The sequence below is a fragment of the Bos indicus genome, chromosome 19 (assembly GCF_029378745.1).
Source record: "Bos indicus isolate NIAB-ARS_2022 breed Sahiwal x Tharparkar chromosome 19, NIAB-ARS_B.indTharparkar_mat_pri_1.0, whole genome shotgun sequence".
Lineage (NCBI taxonomy): Eukaryota > Metazoa > Chordata > Mammalia > Artiodactyla > Bovidae > Bos > Bos indicus.
The window spans coordinates 29970328-29981482 of record NC_091778.1 but is presented as its reverse complement, the minus strand read 5'-3'; the positions used below and the strand labels follow the sequence as shown (position 1 = coordinate 29981482).

Below are 11155 nucleotides of genomic sequence, written 5' to 3'. Positions count from 1 at the left end.
GATGATATTTTATATGCCACACAACTTGCTTTCTGCTTCCCAGAGTCTGAAAGGTTTCTCTGTCTTTACAGAGTTCCCGAAACAATGACTCTGATGCCTGTATAACTTTTTCAAAAACTGTGTATTATTATCTTTTTACATGACTTCCTGCTTTAAGCAAGAGTAAAAATTTCTAGCATTTATATTATTATACATTATCCTATTTATATTGTAGTTATTATAAGATATCCTTGAAATTTGGGAACCACAGGAAACAAATCTCTCTCTCTTTTTTTTTTTTTTTTTTGGTTGCAGGCCATGTGGAATCTTAGTTTCCCAACCAGGGGTCGAACCCATGCCCAGAAATGCAGAGTCTTAATCGCTGAATCTTTAAGGAAGTCCCAGGAAACAAACTCTCATATTCATTTTCAGTGGAGAAATACCACCCTTGAGGAAGATTTGCAGGTCATTCCTTTGGGGAGTGGCAGCTGAAAGCTTTTTAAAGATATTGTGTATTTTCCCAAAGGCAGGCAAAAAATATCTCCACCTCATTTGGCAAGCACATCTTGGGTTCTGGGGGCCATACTGGGTGAAACAGGATAGTACTGTGGCCCTGGCCTCGAGGGAGCTTATGTGGCTGTTGGAGGGGTGGAGAAGACAGTAAATAGTCAACAGGCACATAGATGTCATAACTACCAGCTGTGACAGTCTAGACAGCCAGAAGGCCCTCTGGATCCAACGGCTCTGAAAAGGCATCCAGTTCTGCATTACTTGGGGCTCCCCTGGTAGCTCAGCTGGTAAAGAATCCGCCTGCAATGCAGGAGACCCAGGTTCGACTCCTGGGTTGGGAAGATCCCCTGGAAAAGAGGTAGGCTACCCGCTCCAGTATTCTAGCCTGGAGAATTCCATGGACTGTATAGTCCATGGGGTCACAAAGAGTCAGACACGACTGAGTGACTTTTTCTTCTGTGTTACTTATTTTTTAATATCACTAAGATTGTCACCAGAGAGTGGCTTGGACAACGCAAGCACATTTAAGTATTATAATTTATGACAGACAAATGAAATCCAATACCATTGGCTCCATTTGAATGTGTCATAAACCAGTCTCCGGTTCCTCATCCACGTGGGCTCAGTGATATATCACTGAAGATATGGAAGGAGAAGCTAGAAGAGCTAGCGGAAGACAGCTGCAATTTTTGTTCTTCCCTTCTGTGAGCCTCATCCCCCTTCAGTCGTGGAGGATGCTGGTGAAGTTAACCAAAGCCAGCACCTCGAGGTGACGATGTATAACCAGTCCTCGTTGTCCATCGGTGCTTTGGATGAAGGAAAGATGATGCAGTTTCTGATACTTAGTCACCCTCCCTGACTCCAGCCCAACCCGCATTCCAGTTCACCCTGTCCTCATTATGAAGCAGAAAAGACTGCCTAAGGCCTGGTTTATTTACCTAATAAACTGGCTGTTGTATGGCCTGGGAAATGCTAAAATTTTTCAGCCAAGAAATCCTAGTAACAAGCAAACAGAGGTCCAGCAGTCAGGTTTCTGAAGAAACAACAAAATGAAGGTCAGCTAATATGGCCATTATTCCCCTTCCTGGTGGCCATGACAGCGCCGGGGTTTATTTGAAGATCCCAGACTTCGAATCCTTGCTCGCATTGTTCACTGCCCAAGTATTTCAGGCTGTGCCAACAGCTTCAGATATTAATGTATTCGAGAGATCAGTGAATGAAGAATTCCTCTGCACTTTTTTTTCCCCCTTTTTAATTTTTTTTTTTTTTCTCCCTTTGCCATACACTTTGTTTGTAGTGTTCTTTGTCTGCCAGACGTTGCCGGGCATTTCTAATGAGGAAGCAAAGAATTGCAGAAGGAAAAAGGCAAGAGGCGGTGGTGGTGGGGGGTGCGGTGTAGGGAGAAGAAAACAGGCGAGGAAACACAGGGCGTGTTTAGCACTTCAACCGTAAGGTGACGTTTTTACAAGCTAGTCAGGTGCACGGGACACGCTGGGGACCAGAGTCCAGGATGCTGGTGCAGAGAATACAGTTCTGGGAACAGCCAACTCATTGCTTAGCTTCTCGCCACAATAAACGCACTTTTATTTTTGAGCACCATTTTCCCTGCAGGACAGCCGGCCTCGATGCTGCTCTAAGTGTTCATCTCAGCTTGCATGATTGCAGCCACCTCACTAACCCACCCCGGGCGGCCGCTACAAGGGGGGAAAAAATCACAGCGTTTCCTACTCCTGGTAACCTACTGCTGCAGGATGATTGGTGGCTGTTTGTGAAGAACTTTATCACTGCAAAACCCAGAAAGGTCTGTCTGAGAGCTGGTTGCTGGGGCTAGGCAAAGTGGGGAGGGCTCTGAAAATCACATTTCTGCAAAGGCAATGAGCTAGTAATTAATTTTTTAGCATCACTCGATCCTCGGACTCGTCCTTCCTGCTGTACGCACAGGGGGCTGGTTTTGCAGACTGTCCTTTGATACCACATGGAAATGTTAATGAGACGAAACCAGCTAAAGGGCTCTTTAGACAGCAGTGCTCCGGGGAAGGCCGAATGAAACGCAGACCCTCCGAGGGCTTCTCCTCCGCACAAGAAGTCCCTTTGTTTCTCGTCTTATAAACCAGAGGCATGTCTGAAATTGCAGGGAAAGTGAGAGGGGCCGGAGAGTGGGCGCCTGGGGCTCGGCTTTCTATGTTTTTTAAAAAGGGGAGGGGGAAACGATTCTCTGGTTATTCGTGGCTGAGTTTGGTAGGCAAGCGCAGGGTGTTTTTGAAGTTCCGAAGGAAGGTTCTCTGAAGATGCGAGCGGGATCTGTCTTTCACTTGGACTTAATTAAGAAACTTGCTGGCTTTGTCTGTAGGGGGCCCATTACGTGCAAGCTGCAGCCCCCTCTGAATAGGGGCTCAGCCTGGAAAGTGTATACATTCTGCACCGCCTTTGTGTCGTGTTGCCAAACTGGAGGCAGAGGCAAGTGGGGACGGGGCTCTGCCAGAGGCCATCCCGTGCTGCCCCCAGCGCCAAACAGAGCCACCGCCAGTGCACGGGTGTCCCTTGGGGGCCTGGACCGAGTGGGACTTTTACAAGATGAATCTCGTAGATATACAGGTGGTCGGGAGTCGGAGTCCTGCTTTTGCGCCCCGATCACTGGCTGGAGAATGGACCCAGGAGGCACTCAGAGTCCTGGGAACGAGCGTTTGGTCTCTAAACCCGGGGTGGCGGGAGCCCAGCTTCGGGTGCCGTCTCCCCCCAAACTTGCTTCTCCCTCGCCACCCCCACCCCCACCCCCGGAAGCCCAGGGAGAAAGTTTGCCTGGCCACTGTTCTTGTAACCTTGAGAATAATTTCCCCCTGGTGGGCTACTGTGGCCTACCCTATTTAGAACAAAGTTGCTGAATGCTGGAGGATAAAGAACAGTGGGAAGGCTGTGAGCAGTGGTTAATCAGCTAATTCGCATTTCAAAAGACACTAATAAGAGGTGATCAATTCAAATAAAGCCCCGGGTATGAGTACTTTCCTCACCCTGCAAAGCCTGCCGAGCGGGGCTCTCAGCCCCTCCTGCTTCTCTCCCCCTGCCCAGCTCCTCCCTTCCCCTTTGATGCTGTCGGGACCTCCCAGGGTACCTGCGCCTCCCAGGGTACCGAGCCCAGCAGACCTTCACCTTCTTCCAGGCTGAGACCAGCTGCTCCCAGTAGCACCGGCCCTGGCCCTTGTTTGCCTGGACTCTCTGTTCCCCTACTCCACCCACCCCCGCACCTGTTCAGCTTGACGAATGAGTGCCAATCTTTTCTCTCCCAAATGTGTGGTAACTGTCTCTATCTCTCCAGCTCTGGGACATCCAACAGCCTCCAGTCACCTCTGTCCATTCATTGGCTTGGCTGTGACGAGAGGGACCCTCCTCGTTAGTCTGGCATTAAGTGTCCTGCCCCTGGGACCCCCTTTGTGATGGCCTGAGTGGTCTGATGGGCCTCGAAGTGGCCCCACATCTCTGTCCCTGCCACCCCTCTGCCCCTGCTCCACGCCTGCTGCCCACACAGAGTCGGGTGGGCTGCGTCTTGAGCTTTTCCAGCAGGACTCCTCGTAATTGGGTCTTCCTGCAGTTCCAGGCTAATGGGCCTGTCCTGGAACTAGTGTCACTCACGCAGCGGCTGGAAAATCACCCCGCCAGCCAAGTGGCACTGTAGAAATAAAGCCGTAAATGCCAGCAATCAAGTGATTTTGTTCCAGCCAGGAGTTCAGTTCAAGTGTTGGGAAATGAGCTTGTCAGAGCTTTCTTTCCGCCTCCTCTCCCAACCCTTGGCAAAAAGTAAAATATTGTCACCATTGATAGAACACGCCTATAAAAGGGAGTGGGGTGAGGGCGGAGTCCTGGAGCATCCTTGACCCGGATGCAGAAGCCACACCACTGTGTTCAACGCATCTGGCCTTTTCTGCGGCCCTGATGTATGTGAAGCGTCTTTTGAGTGTGGTCCTTGGTGTTCAGAATCCCAGAGCACTTTAGCCCCACTGTGCCCCAGAACTCCATCAGGAACCCCACTGCCAGCTTAATTACATACTCCGAATGAAAGACATCTCATCTTCTGGCTGCGAGCAACATGGAATGTCCCTGAACTCCATTCCTGACAACCTGACGACAGTTGGGGATGTCCTCGAAAGCCCCAAGCTGACCGCTGACCTGGAGGGGAGAGGAGATGGCCAGTCTTCAGGTCTGTCACCCACGATAACGGCCTTCTGCTTAGTGTACCCTCTGGCTATCGGAAGCATCTTTATCTGCATCTTATTTTGACCCTGAATCATTCTGGAAGGAGTCCCACTTTCAGAAGGAGTGTGGACCACGCGACCTGCCAGGTCCACTTCCACGCGGGCAGGCACCAGCGCTCCAGTCGCCACCCGGGGCTCGGGGCCCAACAGGCTCTCCCTCGGGACGCAGGGCTTCTTTGCTGCCTGTCAGCTGAAGGAGAATCAGGCTCCGTAACACAGTCCAGCTTTATATCAGAACAAGCTCTTGGCTATGAACAGAAAGCATCCCTGATTACTGAAGTACAGAAGAGAGGTGTTAGAAGGATACTGAGTGGTTTGAAAAATCACTCATGGAGAAGGCTGGAGAATCAAACTAGAACATGGGGAGAAAACCACAGGCGGCTGGATCATCCCCACAACCCCATCACAGAACCATCTCGTACAACTTCTCATTGCCATGATTACTGGATGCTCCCTGGGCCTGCCATCCACTAACCCCACCGGTGCTGACCAGCAAAGGCTGTAGCCAGGAGAGGGCTGCCTCTGATGTCCCTAGAGAACCACTGTTGTCTGGCTGTGTACTGGTGCTTGTGGGGAGGCAGGGGGTTGCCAGTGTTTGGCCCTTTTAGTCTTGCCTCCTACTAAGACTCATATAGCTAAGAATTCCTCCCTTGTTAAAGAAAAAAAAAAAAAAGGGTTCAGATGCTGAGCAGCTGAGAAACTAGTGTCCACTTCAGACTTGCAGCTCATATGGGAAAAATGCATTCGTTGCGTCCGATTCTTTTGCAACCCCATAGATAGAGAAACCTGGCGGGCGACAGCCGTGGACTATAGCCAGCTAGGCTTCTCTACGGGAATGGGTAGCCATTCTCTTCTCCGGGGGATCTTCCTGACCCAGGGATCAGACCCCAGTCTCCTGCCTTGCAGGCAGATTCTTTACCATCTGAGCCACCAGGGAAGCCCACATGAGAGTTACTTGCCAAAGATGGACGTCTTCTCCAAGACTCATCTCATTGAGCCACGGAGCTTTACCCAAGACGAACTATGTAATTTGTGAGGTCCAGTGAGAGATGAAAATGCAGGGCCCCTTGTTTAGAAATTATTAAGACTATCATGATGGTGACAGCATAGGACTTCTAAGCATGGGACCCTGTGTCACTACTCAGGTGGCTTTTCTGGAACAGGATCATGGGCTTATAGTTGAGTCTTGGGGCCCTTGTCAGGTCTTGTAAGTAGATTCTGGTAGGTCAGTGTTATTTCACTGTTTCCTGCCTACAACTTGAGGTGTGATTATGATTTCCCCCATTTTACAGATAGGGCAGATGGGGCTGGAGAACAGTGGAGCTGTGTATTCCAAGCTACATCTTCTGACCCTGAAGTTCCCCTCTGTCTACACCATGTCACACCACGTACCAGGAGCTTACAGAGAAAGAGCTGTGTGATGCTCCCTGGAAGGTACGCTTTTGGAGCATCGTCTCCAGAATTGTTAATGTTGTGGGAAAAAGACTCTACCTGCAATGCGTGAGACCTGAGTTCAGTCCCTGGGTTGGGAAGATCCCCTGGAGGAGGGCATGGCAACCCACTCCAGTATTCTTGCCTGGAAAATCCCCATGGACAGAAGAGCCTGGTGGGCTACAGTCCATGGGGCTCACAAAGAGTCGGACATGACTGAGCAACTTAGCACAAAAGTATGGATGTGTGTGTGTGAGATTGATGCCCTAGGACCTTGAGCAAGTCATTTACTCAACTTCCCAGGGCTTCAGTTTTCACATCTATGAAATCCTTGGCCTTCTGTCATAAGATAGGGTTGATGCCTCTCTGCCCTGCTCACCCGGCAGGCACATCTCATTCTTGGTATCAGTGCACACTCTGGGGCCCACATGCATTCCCTCTCTTCCAGCTCTCCTTCTGCCACTTGCTCTGGCCTTCGGTGTCCCCCTGGGGTTCAACCCCTTGAATGTCCAGCTTGCGCTGCCTGCCAGCTTCTACCCATACCACCCCAAGACTCCTTCTGTCCACAAGATGTTCCGTATGGGCTTCCTGTGTTCACAGTCCTAATGACCAGGGTATCTTCCTGCTTCCTCTGCCTTCTCCTTTCTCTCCTGTGCTTTTGTGTGTGTCCTTTCCCCCTCCTGGTTCCCAGAGAGCCCACCTCGGGCGATGTCTTCTGCAGAGCCGGGTCTATTAATCTCACCTGGCTTATTGATGTCTCTGGACTGTCTGATGTCTCTCGACTGTCTCTCTCTCCTTTTCTGTTTTTTTTCCTACCCTTTTCTCAATTCTCTTGACACTATATGACATTAAGGCTTTTTTAAAAATAAAATTTATTGTATTTATAAAATACAAGATTATTTGACGTATTTTTAATTTAAAAATCATAGCTCTCAAAATATAGCTTTCTTTAAAAAGCTATTATTATGAATTTGTTTTTATTGCTATGGTAGTCTTTAACTGATTACTTTTTCCCCTTCAAGATTTTTTTTTTTTTTTTTTTTCATTTTAAACCCAGGGAAGGAGAAATTTCCAAAGGTTATTAGTTCATTAGCTGTTAGAAGGAATAATTGATCTGTCAACTCAAACGATTTATAAGGATTTGGCTCACAGGATTCATGAAAGCAGTGGCATACGTTTAAGTTCTACCTCAAAAGAAAACATTTCAGAAGGGGCTTCCCTTACTTTCCTGGAGATAAAAATTAGCATCTCTGTAGTGATGAAAGGCCCCTGATTTTTTTTTTTAAGAGCCTCTCTATCTTAAGGCGGCATGTGCACCTATACCTGAGATAATTGGATGTGTATTTCAACCTAAAGGATGGATTATAAATAAATAAATATTATAAAGTTTTGAGTTTCTTCTACTGTTGTTGTGTTTTTTTTTACCCCCTATTAAAGGAATGGAACACAACTAACATTTCTTCAACCTCAAATGGGGTTTGCTTTTTTTTTTTTTTCTTTAAGCAAATGCACCCAAATTGGGTTTGGTTCACAAAGGAGAGCCTGACTGCAGAGCTAACAGACCCATCATTAGCCACCCCTGCCCTCTCAAATGGCCTGTCCATTCCCCTGCTCACAATATGGGCGAAGGCCGTAAACAAGGGATCCCAGAGCGCTCCGGACAAGAAACATACAATGGAGTGGGATAAATTTCTTTAGCATAAATAGCAGTCTCCAAGGGTGACTGGTGTGAATGGATTCCCGCTGTGAGGGTCTCTGTGCCTACAGAGGAGATCTGTGGCTTTAAGAGCTATGGTCCCACCCCCTGGGCTGTGGAAGTGCTCAGTCTCCCCCGCTGGGCTCGGTCCGAAGGCCCCCTGTGGGCCTCCTCTTTCCTTTCAAGCTGTGAGTCCTAAGGAACTCCGTGACAGCTCCTCTTTCATTCTGCTCTGCAAATCCTTGAGCTGTTCCTAGTGCTTTCAAAAGGGAAATATAGGACATTTTACTTATTCTGTCCGGCAGGAGCATTGGAAGCCTGGTAAGACCCAGGATTATTCCAGCAGCGAGCCTGGCGGAGATCTTCCTCTTTGTGATGACTCGAAATTCCCTAAGGTGACCACTAACCCAGTTTATATCTCCTACCTCCGTTACACCATGCCCTGTGGGCTGCCATCTGTCTGAAGACCTGCTTCCTGCTGGCCAGTGTCTGGATCCCCAGACAGGAACTGTACCAGTAGAATTAGGTGCATCCAGGGGTACATGTCAAGGGTTAATTTCTTTGTAGCCATGAGCCAAAATATTCAGGTTCTAGAGTAAACCATAACTTTAGAAGAATTAAACAGTGCACGTTCACTTTTCAAAACCAAACAGTGCCCTGACTCATCCATCCCGATCACGATCCCAAGAGTCAATCACTTTGAACCGTTTTTGCTTGTCCTTCTTCAAGTGATTCCTTGCGTATTAACACATCATTTTTTATTTCTAAACTGTAGACATTACCTATTGACTTCCTGGTCTGATACATAGGGTTTCACTCACTGGGTACTCAGCCTCGTTGTTTCTAAGATCCTGGTTTTATTCCTCTGTGTATTATTATTGTCACTTTCAGTAACACTTCCAGCTCCATGGGTGGTACACAGTATATTTGCCTCACGTTTTTTCCCAACCTCTTCTCATCTCACAGCCCTTCACTTCTGTCAGATGTTGATAATTTGCATTCTATTTTGACCACGATTAAGATTTCTAAACTGTGGTTGTTTCCAAGTTAATAGCCGATAAATAGCTTTCAGGTTACTTTATCTGTGTGAATGCTGTGCACTGAAAAACCAAGACATGCACTGTGGTTGATTATATTTCCATCTGTGTAATTCCTAACTCATAATCCCTGTGTTAGTCAAAGGAGAATGTTGAGATCTATTCTTTTTTTAAATTCTATCGTTGGTTTAAAACCATGCCACATTTTGGTTTGCTAGAATTTTTTTCAGATTTCTTTTCGTTGTTGTTATTTTTTAACTTCTTCTGATTGTTTTTTTCTTTTTCTTGTTGTGAGAAGAAGCTTGTCTTTTTCACCACACCTGATATCTTTTGAATCCATTTCATTCTTCTAGAAGCCCATGAACTTCCTGTTTTAATTTGCTTATTCTAAATTACTTATTACTAATGCCATACAAAACTTACCCTGCCCTTTATATTTCTTAGATATTCTGATTGCCTTCGATTTTCCATATATTCATTCCCTTTATTTGTCTTGAAGTTTTTCTAAACTGAATCTCCCTTTTTTCCTGGAAACCTACATCCTCACGCCCTCAGGCATTCTGTTCCAATCTGAGTGGGATTATGGCTCTGTAAACAGTATTTATTGCCAAATCAAGTGATATGCCACTGCTCTATTTTCTATCACTCCCCCCCCCCCCCCCAGATAACTGGTTATTCCCTTTTTTCTTCTGTTCACTTTTCCATGCTCTTGTGGATAATTCTTTCCAATATATCAACATGTCTTTAAAATGCCTCACAATGCTAATTTCTCTGTGGGAAAGTTCATCAGATAATCTCAGTGTTTTTATTTATCTTTTGGTTTGTTTGTTGTTTGCTTTTCGTTTATTGGTTTTCCTAGTAGTTTTCCTTCTAGATGCCTCTTCTTCTTTAAGCGAGGTTATTTTGGGTCCCCACCCCCCACCTCGGGTTTTTGGACTGTTCGTCGCCGTGGTATTTCTATTTGTTGTTGTTCTACGTGCTTATACTATTTCTCTGATCTCTCTTTCTCTAAAGTTTTAGTCCTTATTTTGCTGAACCACACCCTTTCTAAGAAAAGGGGCAAGAATGGTATGCCTTATGAATTCCCACACGTAAAAACGCTTTATTCCATCTTCATGCTCCGTTGGTGGCTGGTCTGAGTATAGAGTTGTGAATTATAAATTACTTCAGGTTTTGCTTTAATATCTAGTATTGCTGATGACAAGTCCACCCAGACTGATTCTTGTTCTTTTGTTTGTGACCTGTTTTTATTTATCATTGACATACTGTTTGTTTATTATTCGGGAAGCTTTTAGAATCTTTTACTGTTGCTGTCAGAACAACAGAACAATGCATCTGGTTGTGGGTCTTTTCATTTGTAGAAGCTCTTATTCTGGATTGTTCTTTATTTGTTGGATTCTGTTCTTGTTTTTATAGATGCATTATTTTCCCCAAGTCTCTTCAAGAATACTAGAGTCTTTTATCATGTTGTGTTTTATTTTTCAGTTCTCTTCTTCTATCAGAATTATCTCTGTATCCTCTGTGGTCAGTTTTTCTATTTGTTTACTGATGCTTTCTTAGTCATGATATGGACTTTGCTTAACTGCTTTGATGAATCCTCAGGATGAGTTTGTACGCACGAACCTGGAAGTAGAAAGGCTGTGGGAGCTCTGTGTATACAGATGGATCCGGTTGACTAATAGGCCTCATTGCCAGGTTGCGGAGGACCCCCTTCCCACCCCTCACAATATGCCACAGGTGGAGGACTCAGCTGTAGGACAGCAGCACCCACACTGGTAGCTCTGGTGCCCCAGGGAGCTTTTGCCCAATTTCCTTAGGGAAAGCACTCCTCGTTTTTACATAGGTGTCAACACTTGGTTTTGCTACTTAGTAGGTGGGAAGGTTCATATAAAGATCTTCAGTGAGTCCTGTGTTCAGTTCCATTTCTCTCATTCTCTTGCTTGGTATCTCTCAGTCTGGAGCCTCCCAGGAACCGTGCTTGTTACTGTTAGCAAGTTGGCACTCTCTTCAGTGGTTTCTCAGCCACTGCTTCCTCCTCACTTTGCATAGTCAGCCCTTCCACATTTGTCTTCTGTCCTCTAGAAATCTGGGGAAAGCTCTCTTTCACCAGTGCTTCCTCCCCAGTTCTGTTCATTGTGGTGGAGCTGTGCCTCCTCTTCTATGCCTCTCTGCTTTATCTCCTCTTGAACAGTTTCTTTCAGAGCAAATCTGATCTTATGTCTGTTACTGCTATTCATCTGCCCAAATACTCACAC

General features: G+C 46.5%; 1 protein-coding gene across 5 annotated transcripts in view; it reads left to right on the top strand.

The window, feature by feature from the left end:
* STX8 (syntaxin 8) overlaps window positions 1–11155 on the top strand; it is a 206946-nt gene that overhangs the window by 147732 nt on the left and 48059 nt on the right. For 2 of the 5 annotated variants that reach the window (XM_019982050.2, XM_070774340.1), the window contains exon 8: window positions 6029–6170. The exons of the other annotated variants lie outside the window; for them this stretch is intronic. In XM_019982050.2, coding sequence (XP_019837609.1) covers window positions 6029–6170 — 142 coding nt within the window. The remainder of the gene's footprint in view (window positions 1–6028; window positions 6171–11155) is intronic. 5 annotated transcript variants of the gene reach the window in all.